The sequence below is a fragment of the Mytilus trossulus genome, chromosome 2, assembly GCF_036588685.1.
Source record: "Mytilus trossulus isolate FHL-02 chromosome 2, PNRI_Mtr1.1.1.hap1, whole genome shotgun sequence".
Lineage (NCBI taxonomy): Eukaryota > Metazoa > Mollusca > Bivalvia > Mytilida > Mytilidae > Mytilus > Mytilus trossulus.
In genome coordinates, this window is record NC_086374.1 from 96,604,379 (window position 1) to 96,626,363 (window position 21,985).

Here is a 21,985-nt window from a genome sequence, read left to right on the forward strand (position 1 = left end):
ATAATTATGTTCATATTACATACTTTATCTGATCCGTACCATATCATGGAATATGTGCGGTTGTTTAACCTTACAGTGATAATTTTTTATCTTTAACTGTTTAAAAAACACAATTTTATATGTAAGCAAATAATTGTTTCACCTCAGGAATATGACAGTTGTTATCTATTTGTTTGGTGTGTTTCAGCTTTTGATTTTGCCATTTGATAAGGAACATTCTATTTTGAATTTTCCTTGGAGTTCTGTAGTTTTGTTATTCTACTTTTCGGTTACATGTATTTAAAATATTATGAACATTTTGCTATATATATTTTTTTTTTTTAAATGTATCATTCATTATTTTATTTAAATGCAACTTGTCATGAAAATCATGTCGATTTACTTGTTTTGATCTTTAATGTTATCAATTGTATAATTTTTATCTCAATTGCAGGAAAATATGCACTTGTCCATTTATAAGGAACATGACTGACCTAAAGATTTTCTTCTTATCTTGGTGTACTGGAAGAACTTCGGTAGTTCAGGTAGATTCACTTAAATCTAATACGGAAATATGTCTGGGTTGTCTCTAGTTGCTACATTTGGAATACATCTGTTGCTTATTGGTAAGTGGATTTCACTGTAAAGTATCGAAGTAATCAACAATGATTTTCCTCGTTTCTTTAAATGTGTTTATTTAGACAGTCCAAGAAAAGATTCCTTGACAGTTTAATTTATCATAATATATTGCTACTCGTAGCTTATTTGGTTTTTTCATAGTTTTTTTCTGTTCTGAATAGGATGGACTCCCCAAATCATACGTTTTCTATTAATGGTAGTATTTTTATTCTTTTTGTGAAGTCAGTTCATATTCGACTTATGAGAGGAATATATCTTTGATATCTAACACCTCCTTTTTTTAATTGTACACTGGTTCGTGGTCTTACATGTGTTGAATGTTAAAACTATAACTGCGTTTATATGAGAAATATATGAAAAACGTTACTGACTATAAACCTATATACAATGGTAAAACTATGAAATGTATGCTACTCATAAATCTATATAGTGCTATGAAGTTATCTTCCGAGAAAGGGCAAACAAAACTAGGTAACGTTTATTTTCAGAATTGTTCTGACCTGTTAATTCCAGTATTGTATATACATCAACATAGTGCATAATGTACACTATTGTATTCGAGAGATGCAATCTTTATGAACAAACACAAAACTACGGATGTTGCATAAGATTGTATGCGTATATCTGAAAATTAATTTTCATAAATGATGCTTTTTGGCAAATATTGAAGAAAAGGGCTCATGTATACAGCGCTCCAGTACACTTAAGCCGAATAACTCCATAAAAGTGGTCGGACATGAATTCACTCATTTTCTGTGTATTATATGTGATATAAATACTATCAATTTCAATTCAACTTTATCTCAAAGTTTCAATTATAGATAAATAAGATTAAATTATTTAACATCATTTTTATGTAATATTACTAAAGCTAATAGACTGGAATGTCAGCGTTTACTAAATACAATAAGATATACTGTAGAATAATGTCTTTTTGTTCAAACTACCTGTTCATTTGACAGGATTGTATATATTTTTCTTAACACATTTCGATATTAAATCGGATAGATGTTTGAGGTATATGTAAATATTCGTAATGTTCAGAATTTTGACATCGAAATGAAAAATGTAAATTCCGTTTATCATTAACTGCGAAAATGTAGTTTTTAGTTTTATAACTGGTTCGTTCAAATTATGTTTAACTCTAACGCAAGGACATGTAAATAGGTTTTCCTTACGTTAAAGTATCGGCATTCAATCATTCAATCAATCAATCAATCAATCAATCATGCAACGGACTCTTTGGAACAATTTAAATAAACGAATTTAATAATTAAAAGTAGATCAGTAAAAATAAGGTTTTCATGCAAGCTTTGTTATATTGACATTATGGTTGATAAAATGAAGAATTATATCCCTAACAAATTGTTAATTACCGCGAACATTTATAAAAAAACATTCGCTCAAGATGCTTTTGAAAATGAAAATGAAAGGAAAATAACAATTCTTGTCCATGCGTTTTGATGCGTTTTGTTATTTGATTTTGCCATGTGATTAGGGACTTTCCTAATTGATATTCCTCTAAGTTCAGTATTTTTGTGATTTTACTTTTTTTGGAACTATAATTCATATCGACTTTTTATATCAACTTAAAACATTTTATTTTTACAACGGATAAGTAAAAGAGGGGCGAATGATAACCGGAGGGACAGTCAAATTTATAGAATAGAAATACACTGACAACGCCATGGCTAGAATGAAAAATACAAAAAGAGAAATAATAGTGAACAAGACACAACATAGAAAACTAAAGACTAAGCAACACGAACGCTTCATTATATAATTTTCAATTGCATATGCCATGAAAAATAATGGTCTATATATATATATAGTGCACTTAAGATCTAATATTTTTACGACCTAATAAATACTAGTATTGTTTTCTTGCTCGACTTATTCCGTTTTATTTTATTTTAGCACGATGTAATGGTGAGTATCTTTTCTTTCTATATAATCTGGTGTAACAAGTCAGAATTTATTCGTTACTATACATATAAGTACTAGTACGTCAGCATACGAATGAGGACTTTGCAACAGTATTAATCTTCTGTCATATATATAACTAGTTTATACGATCTTGTTGATAAAGTGTTTGATCTTATACCCAAATGTGGTATTTGCCCTTTCCCTTAGAGAACCCAATTTATTTAAGGTGAGTGTATTAACGATCCCTCTGGTTGAAGGGGAAAGATTGTTTCTTTTGTTATACATTATAATTTGATACACTTGGTATATACTTAGAACATTGATATCAATTTTACTTAGAGACATTTGGTTTAAGAAAATGGATTATGTCTTGAAATCACACATTGGTTTCCTTTTTTGAATCTTTTCGTTTGTATAATTGTTGGTATATATAAAAAAATACGTTCAACACCGTAAACAGTCTTGCTCATTTATATAAACTATTTGTATGTCACTTCAAATTTGGAATTTTTACAAATAGTAAAAACACGAGCAATGCTGTTTCATTTTCTTTATACTTATCAAATTCATTCAGTCGTCAATCGGTGTTAGACAGGGATGTATTTTAATCTACATCCCCTTCCTTTGCATATATATATATATAAATGATCAACGTGACCGTTTCAACTCTATTCAGGTCTGGTCAAATTGAAAAGTCAGTCTATTTCCGATAAATTATATGCAGATGGCATAGTTTTGATATCTCAATCTGCAGAAGTTAAGTCAGTGTAAATATTACGTATATGTCACTATATTATATAAATAACTTCTTATCGATATTTCAAGTGCAGATTGACATATAAGCTATTGAGAACCAAAACCGGACATGCAGCAGTATAGTGATATATATATGTTTAGACGATTATTTTTCTGTGTTCCTTATTTCTAATAAGAGATTTGTCAAATAATTATTTAATCTTTTCTCTTTTGAAAAACAAGTAAATAGACTTGATAAAACTGGAATATTGACTATATGTCAAATTTTTCAAAATGCAGTAGCATATAAGGAAAATGTTTTTACACCTTTTTTGGATTAAGAATACAATCTTAATTGTATTTATTACATTGGTTGCAATGCATTACCTTGTTCAATAAAAAACCGATAATTTCACATACAGGTTAAATAAACGTGGTTATTTCACTCTCTGACGTCATACAACAATATGCGTTGTCAAGACGTCGATAACGTCGGATCAAAACATGCGTAGGAAAAACATATAGTTCCTTACATTCTCTAAATTAATTTCATAAAAAATAGCCATTTGCCAATGTAATAAAAAGAATAACTCATCAAAGAATTCAAATATCGCAACATATTCAACTCGTGACCGAACAACACTGATAGTTAACTCATGCGCTACGCACATTCGTGAATTAATGTGTTGTTCGGTCACTCGTTGAATATTTTTCTCTATTTAAATTCTTCGATTATTGATCCTATAACTATTTGTAATTCATACGAAAGAGTTATCTTATCACTTCTCTTGAAATGCAATTTAATCGCTGTACTATCTTGTCGTTTTCTGGATAATATATGATAACTTATCTATGTAATTTACAATATATTTTCATATGATATACTTTTAGCCTTTATGTGTTACTCCTGCAACGGCGTGGCTTCACCTGTTGATTGTGAACGTGCAATTAATTGTCCAGCAGACGAGGTATTATATTAAACATAACATCTTTACATAAACATGATATCATATGCATCTATCAAAAATGAGTGACAGCCCGGGTGAATGATTTTAATATGAAGTTTTTTTCTAAAATAATGTATATGTCAAAGTACTAAATACAAGGTTTGCGTTAATAGATCAACGTCCTGACAGTGAAAAGAAAATCCTCACAGATAAAATAATAAAAAAAAGTCAATTCAAAGACCAAAAACTAAAATCTACCAATTGACAATCAGTACTCCACCTAAATCGGAGCAACATCAACCCGAACAAACCGCAATTATTACAAGTGCTCCTGAAGGATAAACGGACCCTGATTCATATGTGTCACCGTCTCATTACTCGATAAAAAGCCTAATTCGGTAGGTGACATGCATGGAAAAGAAGAAGACGGGATTATGGTTACCGACTATTGGAGCATATCCGTCGTCATCTCTGAAAAAGATATTCCACAACGGTCAACTAACTCGTGACGGCGTTTGTATGGTTTTTAATTGAGAATTTCAACGTTACTACTTATAACTTTTGGTTTTAAACCTTCCATATTACCAGTAACCCTGTATATGTGAGTTCTAGACCTAACTGCCTAACTGCCATAACAATGGATTCAACTTGTGAAAAAGAAACTGTTTACTAACACAGAACATAATTTCTTCATTCCCAGTTTTTGAAGTTGATGCTGTTACTCAATCTCGTTTTTGTTCGTCGATGTTATAGTTTTATTGCTCTTTTACAATCTACTGATTATATGTTAACACTGTTTTTTTGTCATTTGTCTCATTCAAATACAATTTGAACATTGATATAGATGGGTTTATACCAATGAATGAAAATACCTTAATAGATATTTTCTTTTACAGCATTGTTTTACAGACAAGTATCTAAACGCCAATGGTCATATGCTGTATAATCTAGGATGTAAATCCGACAGGGTATGTACATTATTGATCACATGGAAATATAAACGATACATATGATAGGGTATGTACATTATTGATCACATGGAAATATAAAAACACATGTCAGATGATATCTTTAGACCTTATAAAAATACATATGATAGGGTAGGTTTTTAACAATAAAATTTAATACACGGGGTTTATATATTACAGATAATCTATATAAATTAAAAAATGTACATGTGACAAAGAGTAAAATCACGATATACTGAACTTAAAGGAAAATGTAATCGGAAAGTCCACAATCACAGAGCAAATTCAAATAATAAAACACATCAAAAATGACTGAAAAAGTTTTTGTCCATGGGGTACAAACTGACAGGACAGGTATAACTATACCACATTGATTTATGAAATTTGAACAGCGGTCTAAAATAAAATCACAAAAATACTAAACTTAGAGGAAAATCTAATCGGAAAGTCCACACTTCTGTTGCCTTTATTGTACAATATCAGCTATAATTCCAATAGTGTTGATTGTTATCAAAGGTACCAGAACTATAATTTAGTACGCCAGACGCGCGTTCGTCTACATAAGACTCATCAGTGACGCTCATATCAAAATATTCATAAAGCCAAACAAGTACAAAGTTGAAGAGCATTGAGGATCCAAAATTCCAAAAAGTTTTGCCAAATACGGCTAAGGTTATCTTTGCCTGGGATAAGAAAATCCTTAGTTTTCGAAAAATTCAAAGTTTTGTAAACATGAAATTTATAAAAATGGCCACATTATTGATATTCATGTCAACACCGAAGTGTTGACTACTGAGCTGGTTATACCCTCGGGGACGAAACGTCTACCAGCAGTGGCATCGACCAAGTGGTGTAAATAGTTATCAAATGTACCAGGATTATAATTTAGTACGCCCTGATACTCAAGTGAACATTGTTTTGGCTTGAAATCTAACAGCGAGGTACTTTAATGATCACATTGAAAATATATGCTGTCAATCTGACATGAAACATGAAATATGCTTATTACGTTTTAATTAAAGATGTTTGATCTAATTTTGCCGAATTGAACCATATCATGAGAGCTTGAAATTATATCCTTTATGTTTTTAACTTTGCTAGTTTGAAATAAACAAGAGTAATAGAGTCTATATCTATACTCCTTATTTGTCTAAAATAGAATGAAAGTAATAAAATTCAGTTTCCCCTGTGATATTAAATGTATAGCAGGAAGAAGGAAGATAAAATCTTTCAGAAAGTCGAAGAGCACTGAAAAATACGAAATACAAAAAAAATCTAAAAGAATAGTGCCATCTATACCTAGAGGCAGAATAAAATTATAGTTTTGAATAGATTTGCAAAAGATAATTCATTAATGATATTTCATGTCAGCACAGAAGTATTGAAATAGATTCTGCCTGAAAATAGCCAGGAACTTGGACCAGTTATTATTAGGTTTCATAGTCTCGTACATCGAACTTTATGACCATGAATGAAGTAAAGGATAGACTGATAGATCAACTTGTTATGTAATTCAATGCTTTTAAACTGTAAACTCTCAGCTTGAAAATGTGGATACAAAATTGATCATATGTACAAATGATCTCATTTATAGTATATGTCTGACTAGGTACATTGATATAACGTATAAAAAAAAATCAGATATGCTTCCAGAAGGGTAGTTATATATATGATCCCATGTAACACTACGTAAGTTTTAAATTCAACACAGCAAGTCTATGAATGGCAGAAAAACTAAAGCGGCTGTCACACCATATTGTTTTTGCTTTTTTTGTTTTTTATTTCCTATCAGGAACCTATTTCTTTTGTCACGGATTGGTACTCATATCAATTTTCTATTTGTCCTGTATATAGATTTTCTCATTTAAAATATATCCTGTAACTTTGACAGCAAATGTATTTAAACTTGGTGATCACGTGTAAGATCTAATTTGAAAATTTTACAGTGTAGGTTCATACATATCACAAGTACAATGAAAGTTGAAGCCGTTTTTATGTTGCCAAATAACACTAAAGCATTATTTTCTTAACACAATGCAATGGTATTCTATGTGGTTATATTTGTGGTTCTAGAAACAAAAAAGTGCCATACAGTCTATATTCTGTATACTCCTTATTTGTTTAAAATAAAACGAAACTAATAAAATTATGTTTTAACTGGTTGCAGGAAGTAGGAAGCCAAAATCTATAAGAAAGTTTTAGAGCACTGAAAAACAAAATATAAAAAAAATAAAAGAATGATGCCATCTATACCTACAGGCAGAATAAACTTATAGTTAAGAAAAGATTTGCAGAACATAATGTATTAATGATACCCCCTATCAACATAGGAGCGTTGATACAATTACTAAATGAAAATAGCCAGGAATGTGGACCATTAATAGTCTAGTACAACGACCTGTATAACAATGAAGGAAGTAAGGGATAAACCGATATATTAACTTGTTAATGTAAAAACAGAGCCTAAATCTTTTGTAGATATGTAAGCTTTTATCAACTTTGGGCGGAAAGCGTGATCTGGAAGAAGTACTTGGAATAAAAGATAAGAGAAGTGTCATACATCTGTGTACAAAATGTTGTGACAAAGGCTACTGTAATAATGCTCTATGTACAGATTCAACAAGTAAGACTTCATAAAAGATACGTTTAAAGTGGACATTTGTGAGCATGAAAAAAAAAGAGTCTGAAAAGAATATTTGGCAAAATTTATCATATTTTGTCATGGACGTAAAAAGGTATGATTCCAAACGAGAAAACTGCACATAGACCAAAAGTTAAGTTTACAGCACGTTAGCAGTTAACAATTACGGTATTGTCAAATCCTTACTGCATAGTAACTTATTACAGGTGTGAAAGAATTTAAATAACAAAATGAGAAACAATCAAACAGAAAAATGGATAACAATTCAATAGTAAACAATTGTAGATTTCAAAAGGAGAAACGTGAAACAATTCAAAAGAAAATAAATATGAAACAATTAAAAACAATTTTAACACAATTCAAAAGAAAATAAATGTGAAACAATTCAAAAGAAAACTTGAAACAATTCAAAAGACACACACAAAATTAACGAAAAAAGAAACGAGAGAAGATCAGTGAATAAACTATGACGACCACTTTAGTATAGGCTCCTGAAATAATTCAGACGAAAACTGAATAATATCCATGCAATTTACCCTTCGGGTACTGTTTAGGGATGAAAACTAGGCTATAAATCGTGTCTCTTGGATGTTTTTTTTACTTAAATTCGAAATATCAATGTATTTACTACCATGTCTTGATCATAAAGCCATTTAAAACAAATGCTCGGAATAAAATGAGTATGTAATTTGGATTCACTAAAAAGAGATATTTCAAATGACTTTAAGTTTAAGGGATATTCTGCCCATTACACTTTATTTCTGTACTACAAAATAAATTGTACGCTTATTTAATTGTGTTTTCGCGGTGTAGAGTATTTGTTAAAAATATTTAAGATATAACCTAGCTGTTATCTGTGAAAAAGAAAATGAAAATAAAGGGAGAACATTTTCTATATAAAAAAATATCATTATAGGAACAGCTTGTTATATGTCTTTTACCAATACACACTTGTTTGTCAATATATTAAGTGATTATTGCTCATTTAATTAATTCCAAAATGTTATTCTGTGAGAATTTCATTAATATATCACACTCTAAAGAGTACATTGCAAATACACTTAGGAAATTTGAAAAGAACGAAATTACGTTAAAAGAACATGAAATTTCGGTATTTGAACACCCACCCATCATCAATTTTAAGACATTTCTGTTATTTCTACTGCTATCATATATTTATAATGGGGGTTGATAAACTCATTATAGATACTAGGTATTAAAATTAGTTCACCAAAGTCTCATCAGTGACTCGAATAAAAGAAGTCAAAAAGACAAAATTAAATACGATCTCATTGATGACCTGAAATTCAGAAATGTTTTTACAGCTATGTGAATCTATTCATGGTGAAGACAATTCTTGGTATTTCAATTTTTTGGCAAACAGGTAAAAAGTAAAAAATCACAAAAATATACTGAACTTGGAGGAAAATCAATTCGGAAAGTCCATAATCACATGGCAAAATCAAATAACAAAACGCATCAAAAACGAATGGACAAGAACTGTCATATTCCTGACTTGGTACAGGCATTTTCAAATGTAGAAAATGGTGGATTAAAAAATAATAAAAAATAATCGTATCAATGATAATTCCTATCATCAAAGAACACAAAAGTACTGACTATTGGGTTGGTGGTACCTTCGGGGAAAAATCTTTTCAATAATAACTAGATGTCACAGATAACATCTTATTAACAAAAGACTGAATTATGTAATTAATCTGTATGGGATATTATATTTTAGCTCCAGCTCCAAATATGCAGTGTTATAAATGTGACGATATTGAAGATTTAGCAGCATGTGAAACCCTTGTGGCATGTCCGGAGTATAATGTAGGAATCAATCATATTAGCTCTTTCTAATTAAGATTTATCGCCCCATAAATTTGTCTTTGGTCGTCAGCAGATTTGTCATAAAGTTTTTTTTTCTGGTACTGCATTCTTCTTCTCGTCATAGTCTTATTCTTAATTATTGAATGTAGGCTGAATAAAGATCCTTAATGAAGTATTTGCTTTCTATTTTTTCTTGCATACCTTTTTTGAATAACTTTATTGATTGATACTTCTTTATTGTTTCTTTTTGTCTCTATGATGAATTCAATTATTAAGTATTCTCGCCGACTAATTTGTAATATTCATACATTAGTTCTTGCTAACATTATGTAAAAATATCTTCAGTTACAATTATTGTTTTTGTGGCTGATTATTCATGTTTCTTTCCTAGTAATTTATAATGAGACTACCAGGCAAGTTATGTCTATTTTGTTATACGTTTTGTATGTCATAGTCTGGTATTTGTCGATATCTAGATATAGGAAGATGGAGTGTGAGTGCCAATGAGACAACTCTCCATCCAAATAACAATTTCAAAAATGTAAACCATTATAGGTCAATGTACAGCCTTCAACACGGAGCCTTGGCTCACACCGAACAACAAGCTATAAACGGGCCTTCATATGTTTTGAATCCTCTAAGTCTTAAATATCTAGTGAGATGTGCTTTTTTTGTTTTGTATTGATAACATGGTCGAATTATAAAAGTAAGCAGACATGATATATTGTCGATTAGACGACAATCCACCAGAGACCAAACAAAACATGAGGGATTAAAAAAAACTACAGGTGTAACCATATAATCTTCAACACTGAGCAAAGTCTTACCCTTTAATAAACTATAAAAGACCCGCATATGACAGAATGTAAAGAATTTATAAAGAAGAAAACACAATGCCTGATTTGTGCTAAACAAAAACGACACGAAAACAAATAGCTTATAGTCTTCTTACCAGAAACAGACACATAAATAACGGTAAAAAATAATATAAGAATAAGGAGATGAAATATAATTACCAATGAAGCTACTATCCCCTAAAGTGGACCCATTTCAGCTACTTGTAATAAACACACAATGTTTACAAAGACTAACATATCCCACGTCTTATTATAAAAAGGTTGGCATGATTGCCAATGAGACAACTCTCCAGAAAAGACCAAAATGACACAGAAATTAACAACTAAGTATGTTTTGAGGAACATTTTCTTTGCAATAAATATCTATTGCCACCTTCTTTTGTTTGAATTTGTCAAAGATATATTTATATACAGATAGGTTAACTGTCAAACAAAAAAGCAACTAAACCATCTTTCTCTTTCATTCAGGAATGCTTCGCCGATATCTTCTATAACGATAGAGGAGATATCCGTCATCGACTTGGGTGTCGGGAAAAACAGGTAAAGCTTGTTAAAAAAAAAAGCCATTTGTTTTTTTACTTTCCTTTTTCCTTTTATTCATTTATCTTCATATCTTGAAATTATTTATATCAATTAAGAAAGAAATAAGTTTATAGACAGGAGTGTAGTCTCTTCCATCATTATCGAACTGAACAAAGAAATAACACGACGGGTGCCGTATACGGTGTAGGAAATGCTTACCCTTCCGGAACACCTGATTTAACTCCCAGTTTTTAGTGGAGTTCGTGTTGTTTCTTAATTATTATTTATAACTGTTAAAGTAATATCCTTCGGTTTTGTGAGTCTTTGTTTACTCCTTGGTTTTGATTGGTATTGTCTATTCTGATATTTCTATAATTTTGTAATGAATTTATACTCTAAAATAAAGGAAGATTAGTAACTTCATTAATCGTACCCCAAAATTCAAATAACGTTACGTCGTTTGTATAAATTTATTACTACCACTGGGTCGATGCCTCTGCTGGTGGACTATTAGTCCCCGAGGGCATCACCAGCCAAGTAGCCAGTACTTTGGTACTGGCATGAAAATATGGATTTTTTGAGTTATTGAAATTTACTGTTACAAAATATTAGAAATTATTATAAATTAAGGAATGTATCTCCCTCTTGCAAAGCTCTGATTCCTTGCACGGATTTGACTGTACTTTTTGGACCTTTTTGATTATAAGCTTTGGATTTCAAATATTTTTGTCAAGAGCATCACTGAAGAGACATGTATTGTCGAAATGCGCATCTCGTGCAAGAAAATTGGTACCCTTAATTTCATTCTAGTGTACGCCTTTGAAAATTATCCACAAAAATAAAAATGAATGAACAGTCGTTAATCTGCTGTCAACTATATCTATTTATCTGCAATTTGTACATATTCCCTTGATCTTACTGCCTAACTTTTAAGATCATAAACAGAACTTATATTAGCAATGCCGTCAAGTGTAGAGACGTCGCGTGCTCAAGTCTATCCACGCCAATTTATCAATGAAATGCACGCCACGTCATTTATTCAACTATCCCAACGTTTTGTACGTGTAAAAGTAGTTTTACTAACTATTTCATTCTAACTCATATTCTCAATAAAAGAAACTGGAATTTTGACAAATTTTTGATGAAAAGTATAATGGCATTTCATTTTCTGATACTTACTTCATTAGCTCGCTTTTCCTAGCGGGCTCGCTTTATATTCTTGCTGATAAAGTCAGTATAAAAAAGTGTAATTAATCGAAGAATATCAGCTGATCGCTAAAGGAGTATGTTTTACTTTGAAATGTAAAGAATATCAATAATATTGCTATATCTTTATTTTTTCAGAGATGTCGACAATTTTTAGCTTTGGGGGCCCATGTTCCACATGGAAAACGTCAAGGATTTGCACAGTTATGTGGTGGGTGTTGTGATAGCCCATTCTGTAACATTAAGGGATGTGAAACAATTGGTAAGTTAAATACTCAAAGAAATTGTGGAGGGTATCGTTTTAAACTGGAAGATACTTTGTAAATGTATGCAAATGTGATAGATACAGGCAACAGTAGTATACCGCTGTTCGAAAGTCATAAATCAATTGATAAAAAACAAGAATGTGTCCATAGTACAAGGATGCCCAACTCGCACTTTCATTTTCTACGTTTAGTGGACCGTCAAATTGGGATGAAACTGTAATTTGGCATTAAAGTTAGAAAGATCATATCATAGGGAACATGTAAACTAAGTTTCAAGTTGATTGGACTTCAACTTCATTAAAAACTACCTTGACCAAAAACTTTAATCTGAAGCGGGACAGACGGACGTACGGACGAAAAAACGGACGTACGAACGGACGCACAGACCAGAAATCATAATGCTTCTCTACTTTCGTAGGCGGGGCATAAAAATCAGGGTTACTCTCCTAAACGGAAGAAAACACATCAAAAACAAGAAGAAAACAACGAAACAACAGAAAAACTGAAGTGCAAAAAAAAAAAACCACACGACAATGCAACACAAACATAAACGAACTATAATATAACAATAGCCGTTTTACTGACTTTGTACAGAACATTTTAAGAAAAACTGGTAGGTTGAAACTGGTTTTGTGGCTAGCCAAATCTCTCGCTTGTATGGCAATGTTAAATATATAATTAAAATAACAATATTACATGACAGGACTATAATACAAATGAATGGAAGATCATTCAGAAATACACATATTAACAATACAATTGAACATTACGACATTCTTATTCTTATTAAATGTACCGGACTTGTAATTTAATACGCCATATGAGCGTTTAGTCTACATAAGACTTATTTGTCACGCTCAGGTCAAAATAGTTAAGAGAGAAGCTTGAGGTGAATCCAGAGACCCGTTTCGAAAGCATAAAATTCATAAAGTGTTATTTTCAGGTTCCGGATTTGGAATATTAAAGAAATGAACCATAGCTCAATAAAAATAAAAGATAAAATAAAGTATACATAAAATCGAAAATATATCGAAATGTTGATTATCGTTTTTCGAATGAAGAGGTTGGATTTTTTTTTAATTTCCTTTAACTAAAATTTAATTTATATAATTATAATCATACCTTTTGTCCGTATTTGTTTATAAGAACTTCATTTTTCTAACATGTTTTGATATTTTCAACACATATTGTCGAAATGCGAATCTGGTGCAAAAGGTATCGTTGATGTTATTATAACGCGATTAAGAAAGAAGAACATAATAAAAACCACGCTCTTCTATGTAAAAGCTCATAAAAATTAATACGTTCTTGCCTTAATGTAGGTTAATTAACGACTGACGTTAATGCTAAATGTAGGTTAATTAACGACTGAGTTTGAAATCGTATAATTTCTCTTAAAACGTAGTTCCTTACATCCACGTTATTTAAGTCTCTGGTGGATGTAGTTGGCATTCATATCACACCTATTTTATTGAGGGTCTTAATGGTGTTAACAGAATAGAAAATATGGGATCAATACAAAAAAAGGAGTAAAATATGAATAGAATTAACGAGATGATTAGATATAAATATTAACTAGAAATAAGGATTAAAACATTTATAAAATAGAGAAATAATATATCAAATTAAAGATTCTAGATTTAAATGACACCCCATCCAGACAATCAGTTTTATAATAAACGGCAAATGTTATATCAGTAGGACTTTCTCTGTATTTCTTTTACGTAATTAAAAGATACAACGCATTATGTTGTTTACTTATTTTTCTTAACAAAGTTCATGTTAAAGTATGACAATTATCTGGCAGTATCATATATATCACAAAAGTTGTTATCTGATTGATGATAGGGAAGTTTAATTCCTAAAATTGTATTAAAATGTTGAGTAAATACGTGGGAATATATGGGTCTCAAATGATTCTTTAATTCGATTTCAATCTGTATGTGGGAGGGAAACAATCAGAACTAATAAAAATAATTTATTAATTTGTTGAATGTCATCGATAACTTCTTCATGTCAAACTGGAGTAATACATATTAATAAACTATCATCAAAAATATTGAAAGGGGCATATATCTCATTAAAATTTAACTTGACAAATATTACTTTAGTTTGAATAAGTCAATGTATCTATGTTGAAATGGTTTTTTTATATTTCTGAGAATTAGCTGTAAGTGAACATTTTATCCTGATTGTTTTATGGAAATAATCAGAGGGACATAAAGTTTTCCGTTTGATCTACAGTAACCGTTGTACTGTACATGTGGGGCTATCTTGGCGATATCTATATTTAGATCCTCGTTGGTCATCTCAACGAGATTGATTTCCTCGCTGGAGCCGATACGACGAAAGTGAGAAAAGCAGTCGAGTTGAGATGAACAAGGATAATCTGTTTATTGCTATTTTACCTATGACGACGTTGTTTATTTCATTGACATCAACTGCACGTGTGCCCTTAGTTTTCTATCGATAATGTTTCCAATCACTCTAGTTTGCTGAGAAAGGAAAAGATCAGTCAGTAAGATCAAATAAAAATTTCGTATAATAGCGATAAAACATCATTAACAAAGAAACTTAAGGACGTTTAGCAACCAACAATCAATCAAACAATCAAAGGAACAGTATAAAAACAATACTGCAGAACTGTCAGCAGCATTATACTTTATTTGCTTAGATTTTTTTTGTAATTTGCCAAATGATTGCTAACCAACTCATAAAATTGTTCCTTATATCTAAAATAACTTGTCAGTGATGAAGGGAAATTTAAAATAGAAATTTATAATAAAGCAATAAAACTCGTAAAATGTATAACATCACTTTTTGGAATGGGATTTGGTATTGCTCTTGCTTTATTTGTCAGTTGATTGCTTTTATTTTCTACATGTTTTTATAAATAATAATAAGCTACTTTTCTCAATATGTTTTGGGTTTTCTTTTTCTTACAAGCCTACGTATGGAATAGTTTTTTTCATTACCATTGCATAAATTTCTGCAATTCAAAACTTATATTCGTCTTATTAAGAGGATACAAATTTAGCTCTAAATGATTTTATTTATTATGGTCTATGATTTATTTCTATTTTTCAGATCATGTAACACTAGGTCATCATGCATCTGTCTCGCCATCATCCAGCGGGTAACATGCTGAAAATAAAGAGTGTTGATATCATAACCGAGTTTTCTAATGCCACTTCCTTCATTTTTACAATTCAGAATCAAAGTACATCGCATTTCTAAGAGAAACCCGGAAGCGGAAACGGTTTGATAGTGATAGCTCCTTTGTTAAAGCAATTTTAATGATCTATAGCTGTATATTAAGAAGTGTCAGCAAAGTACTCTTGTACGTATTGCAATTCAAATTGTCTTACTATTTATCTGAAATCATTCTTATAAATGTCCTTGCTTTTTATGTGTTAATTTGAGATATGTCATAACTCCAGGAAATTGATCGCGATATTGTCTACTAGTAATTGAAATAGTCTTCCAGCTGTTATTAATGGAGCCTCACTAGTGATTCTTGTGAAGAAGAAACTCGTGAAGGGCCTACTAAGAAGCAAGCGTGTTATAAATTCTTTTTTTTATCTGCAAAGTAGTTGGTAAAATATTATAATGCTAGATGAATACAACTGAAGGTAGTGGTTGACATTTTTGCATCAGAAAGAAAATGAAAAAAATACTGAACTTCGAGGAAAATTCAAAACGGAAAGTCCCTAATCAAATGGCAAAATAAAAAGCTCAAACACATCAAACGAATGAATATCAACTGTCATATTCCTGCCTTGAAACAGGCACTCAAATGAATACGTATATAAACTTTTCTGTACTATCCGCATATTTCTGTTAGTTTCTTTTAATACGTACTGTTGTACGATTTTCGGAGATGTTCTGAATAAAAACCAACGTACTAACAAAAATACCATAGTGCAAGAAGCATTTTTTCCATAGACAAGTCGTAAATTAATCTAAACTGTGACTGAGAGATATCAAGCTATGGGCAATCATCAGAAGTATAAACAACACCATGGCTTTACGAAACAAAGCCCACAAGACGTTCCAAAGAATTGCTAAAATTTACAATATGAAATGGGAAATTCACATGATCCTCCCTGATTCAGTAGGACTTACGGTACAAGTGACGTTGCTCAAATCGTTAAGGGCATACGATAAAGTTTTGATCCGTATTTTGATAAAAAAAATCCATAAAGACTAATTTTTACCTGATTAAATCAAATATGTAATAAAAAAAACCTTCATGTCCTACTTTTTAAGTAAAATGAGGTAGATAATTTGTATATTTGGACAAAATTCGGATTTGTGGCCGTATTTTTTCTTTCGAAAGAAAGACATAACTTTTTTGTTTTAAAAGATAAACACAAATTGTTTTTGTTAAATAATTCGTAATTTCTGTATTTTATAAGTGTCCTGAACATTTATACATATTTTATTCAGAGATTACTCATATTTATCAAATGTTCATGAATGTCGGAAACAAAACCATCATTTTTGCTGTATATTTATAAAATAAAAAAAAGCACTATTTACGTTTTCATAAAAATTGGCACACATAATCTTCTCGCGTAATCAAACCAAATGGCATTTTAAAAAAGAGGGGTCCATGAACTCGTTTTCAAGTTAAATAAGTTTGAATAATAAAAATCAGTCGAAAACTGAATCTTTTCCCGATAAGTCATAGTTTGACATCGCGAAAATAACAATTTACGTTACCTCCCCTGTAAAAGTTATCAAAGGAACCAGAATTATAATTTAGTACGCCAGACGCGCGTTTCGTCTACATAAGACTCATCAGTGTAACTGTATCGTATGCCTTTAAATTGTGAATGCGTCGAACAGCCATAAATAATGGGAAAAAATATATTGACAAAAATACCGAACTCCAATTTAATTTGTTTTAAATGGGGATGTAAATAAAACCTGGTATCGCACCGACGGTAAATTATCACGTTGTGATTGGTAACTCCGTATCGTGGTGACCCACTATGCGACCGCAGGTGGTTAGTAAATTATATAGGGGGTTCATGACGCGTTAATGGTGACGTCATCTATTAATGTTTTTGTGTTTCATTCATTCGCAGTAGAAAAAGTCCAGCGTACGATAAATTCGTTATACGGTTAACTAATGAAAAGGGGTGGGGAGGAGGGGTCCTGATCCCGAAATCCCGTGCTTAAAACCACGAAATCCCGAGGTCCCGAAATTTCTATAGATTTTCATCCCAACATACCGAAGATCGAAAAAATGAAAAACGAATTCCCGGATTCCTAAAGGGGCAATTTTGAAACCCCGAGCATAAAAACACCAAATCCCGGAGTCCCGATAAAGGTCCGATCCCCTCACTACTGACCCACTACGAACCATAAAGGGTGAATAAATGGATTTTACTAAAACCCTCTATGGGTCCGTAGGGGGTCAGCAGCGAACCATATAACTTATATCAAAATCAAACAACTGACAATATATAAAAAGCGGATGAATGAAAAATAGAATCATCATAGATACAAGAATGGAAATTGTGCGTTTCGTCTACAAAAGACACATCAGTGACGCTCCGATAAAAAAAAGTTTAAAAGGCCAAAAATAGTACAAAGTTGAAGAGCATTGAGGACGAAAATTCCTTAAAGTTTTGACAAATACAGCTAAGGTTATATATTCCTTAGGTAGAAAAGCCTTATTTAATTTGTAATTTCTGTATTCACTGTACTAGTATACATATTTTTAAGGGGCCAGCTGAAGGACGCCTACATGTACGGGAGTTTCTCGCCACATTGAAGACCCATTTGTGGCACAATTGTAGCCGCAAAGGGAATTACAATAGGATATTGCATTATCAGAATTACAACCTATAAAATCAACTCCTATACTGATATTTAAACATGTTGTTTCAATAGTACGGGTTGTAAAGAAAGACCGGAATAGATAAGAGCCTTTTGCTTCAATTCCTTTATCTAAACATATTGGTACAGTAGTATTGGTTATAAAGAAAGACCAGAATCGATTAGAGCTTATTGCTTCAATTCCTTTATCTAAACATATTGGTACAGTAGTATTGTTTTTTGTTTTTTGTCCATGGATTTACGAGTTTTGAACAGCGGTATACTACTGTTGCCTTTATTGGTTGTAAAGATAAAAATTCCGGAACTGCTTATTAACCAATTTCTACAGAAAGATGATGTATTTCACCTGAGAACTATTTTAGTCTTCACTTACATACTAATAATTCAAACTAATATTCTTGATATTGAATATTTCACGGAGTCTAGCAACATAATACGATGAAAAAAGATTTTCTGATCTTCTTGTATACCTTATAGTAATAAGTGATGTCTTGGGTATGTTTATTTAATAGCCGAGATAGTTTTCCTCCACATAATAGGGTTTATTTGGTACTCTAGAAAGGGTGTGTAAAGCAGGAAAACCATCAGTTAAAGTTACAATTATAAATAGATATGACACAGACAATAAGTACTAGTTATAATTTATACAAGAGAGATAGAAGATAACAAAGGGACAGGCAAATTCATAAGCAAAACAAAATCAGACAATGTCATGACAAAATAGGAAAACTGATTTAAAAACAAACAATGATATAAAAACACACTATAGAATCTCAAAGACGGCGAAGACGAGCATAGAAAACATGGTAGCGCCTAAACCTTTACTCTTAGGAGGAAAAGTGGAGGTAGGGTGGTATAGAAATATAGTATACGCTAAACTTAGAAGTTCAATGTATATAAATGTTGAAAATATGCCGCACAGCCCTATATTTTGACCGTTAACAAAAAAAGAAGTGCATATTAACTTTCCGTTCTGGGGTGTCATTTTCCACGAAACTTCATAGAAAAAGTGGCACAGTTTTAGCCGCAAAGGGAATTCCTATGGAAAATTGCATTGTCAGAATTGCAACTTCTATACTTATATTTAAACATATTGGTACACTAGTACTGGTTGCAAAGAAAGAACACCAGAATAGATAAGAGCCTTTTGCTTCAATTCCTTTATCTAAACATATTGGTACACTAGTACTGGTTGCAAAGAAAGAACACCAGAATAGATAAGAGCCTTTTGCTTCAATTCCTTTATCTTAACATATTGGTACAGTAGAACTGGTTGTTAACGTAAAAATCAGCATATTAATAAATTTCTTTAAAAAGATAATGTATTTCACTATTTTCATCTTCACTTACATACTAATAATTCAAACTAATATTCTTGATATTGAATATTTTCTTATCTTCTTGTATACCTTTTAGTAATACGTGATGTCTTGGGTATGTTTATAAAATAGCCGAGATAGTTTTCCTCCACATGATAGGGTTTATTTGGTACTTTATATAGGGTGTGTAAAGGATGAAAAACATCAGTTAAAGTTACAATTACAAATAGATATGACACAGACAATAAGTACTAGCTATGATTTATACTGGAGAGATAAAAGATATCAAATGAACAGGCAAATTCATAAGCAAAACAAAACCAGACAATGTCATGACAAAATAGGAAAACTGATTTAAAGACAAACACTTATATTTAAACACACTATAGCATCTCAAAGACAGCGAACACGAGAATAGAAAACATGGTAGCGCCTAAACTTTTACTCTAAAGGAGGAAAAGTGGAGGTAGGGTGGTATAGAAATTTAGTATAAGCTAAACTTAGAAGTTCAATGCATATAAATGTTGAAAATATACCCCACAGCCCTATATTTTGACCCTTTTTAAACACGAGCCTAAAAAATGGAGATGTTTCCAGTTTGTTAAGAAAACTTACTGCAAACAATAAAAATAAATACAAAATTACATCAGAGGCGTATATAGAAGCAAAGAGTTAAGGTGTGGTTAATTGGTGGGGTTGATAGAATATTCGATACCTTATTTTTAGGAACATCATATATGCTATCATGTGTAAAACAAAATAATAATAAAAATTTCGAACTACAAGGAAAATAGAAAGTCCTTTCTCAAAATCTCACATCCATCAAACGAATGGAAAACCATTTTCATATTCCTGAATTGGTACGGAGATTTCATCATAGATACAAGGCTTAAAACTACGTACGACTAAAATAGACTAAACAGTTACGCTAACGTCAAAACACTTTTAAATAAAGGCTAAATAAAGTACGAGGTTGAAGAGCATTAAGGACCACATATTTGGAAAGGACTTTGTCAAATGCAGCTAGGGTTATTTTTCTGGGAGAATAAATCCTTAATATTTTGAAAAAAATAAGTTTTTGTTATTGTTAATTTATTATGATAATAAGGATAATACCCTTCTATTGTTGCTAAACATACAGACATATTTTAGAAAATCCCCAGTCTGTACCGCATTTGACAATTTGGTGCTTGATAGATTGTAATGATTTCCTTAAAACTAGTTTATAAATTAACATAAAATTAATAAGATATTGGATAAAACAAATATAAATATGAAGAATTCAAGAACTCCTTCTAGAATTTCCTCGACATAAGTAATTCGGCAAAAGGGTTTTTTTAATGAAAAGGTTGACTTTTTGTAAACACTAGCACATTATGGACAAATCTAAATGAGTATTCTATGTTTATATATCGAAAATCTCAATATAAAGTTTCATAACGAAATTGTCTGTATAAAAAAAAATTAAGAATGGCTATATAAAAAAGTCTGTGGGTTTCCTGCCAAAAAATGGCTTTATTTGCCACCAAATCCTTGTTTTCTATTGCAAGCAAAAAAAAAAATTGCTTTGAATGAATTTTCCCTTTGTTTCACAGCTACTTTAGTACAAGTAATCTTGATGTACAGTTCTGAAGATGAATATCAAATGTATATCTGTAAAGCTGTATATAAACTCTACAGCTATATATAGCGTGTACATCTATTAAGCTGTATATCAATTGAACAGCTGTAAAACTGTATATAAACTGTACAGCTGTAAAACTGTATATAAACTGTTTATTTTTAAAGCGGTATATAAACTCTGTAAAAATGGACATTAACTTTATAAGCTAAACATATAGATTCTACTAATGCTGCTTGTGTGATACGATATGTATCCACAGTTTATATACAGTTTTATATATGCACAGATTGTCAGATTATACGCAAAGTTCTAGGTCCTTGTCAACTTATTTATTATTAATTCTATGAAATAAATTTGTTATATAATCATTATTGCTGATTGACAGATCTGATCGATGAGAAATGAGAAACCGTTTGAAAGACTCTCACAATCATCAGTCCAATTCATTTTTTGAAATAGCTTCATAAGGTATTCTCAAAGAAGATGACCAAGGTTAATTTCCCAAGTGTTGCAATGAAAATCTACGCGGTATTATTACTATTGCCATTCGTTTAACAAAACATTGTAATACAGCTTCAGGTGAGATGATTATCGAATTTCAGTTAGGACAATTTATAATTGTTATTTTCGGTAGAAATTTTAAAGAGGGATGAAAGATACCAGAGGAACAGTCAAA

At 31.1% G+C, this 21,985-nt stretch overlaps 1 protein-coding gene across 1 annotated transcript; it reads left to right on the top strand.

Annotated features, from left to right (window-relative positions):
- Positions 1-483: 483 nt before the first annotated feature.
- Positions 484-15,688, top strand: LOC134705563 (uncharacterized). The gene is made up of 9 exons (XM_063564281.1): positions 484-605; positions 2,536-2,547; positions 4,171-4,247; positions 5,123-5,194; positions 7,673-7,817; positions 9,577-9,665; positions 10,991-11,062; positions 12,389-12,512; positions 15,604-15,688. The coding sequence occupies exons 1-9, from the start codon at positions 554-556 to the stop codon at positions 15,654-15,656; spliced, it is 696 nt and encodes a 231-aa protein (XP_063420351.1). The 5' UTR covers positions 484-553; the 3' UTR covers positions 15,657-15,688.
- Positions 15,689-21,985: the final 6,297 nt, after the last annotated feature.

What these genes read in the sequence shown, in the direction of transcription:
- LOC134705563 (XM_063564281.1), top strand. Translation starts at nt 554, where the DNA reads ATGTCTGGGTTGTCTCTAGTTGCTACATTTGGAATACATCTGTTGCTT. An exon ending in TAGGATGTAAATCCGACAGG is followed by an intron (nt 5,195 to 7,672) that starts GTATGTACATTA and finishes AATCTTTTGTAG; the next exon opens with ATATGTAAGCTTTTATCAAC. An exon ending in TTGGGTGTCGGGAAAAACAG is followed by an intron (nt 11,063 to 12,388) that starts GTAAAGCTTGTT and finishes TTATTTTTTCAG; the next exon opens with AGATGTCGACAATTTTTAGC.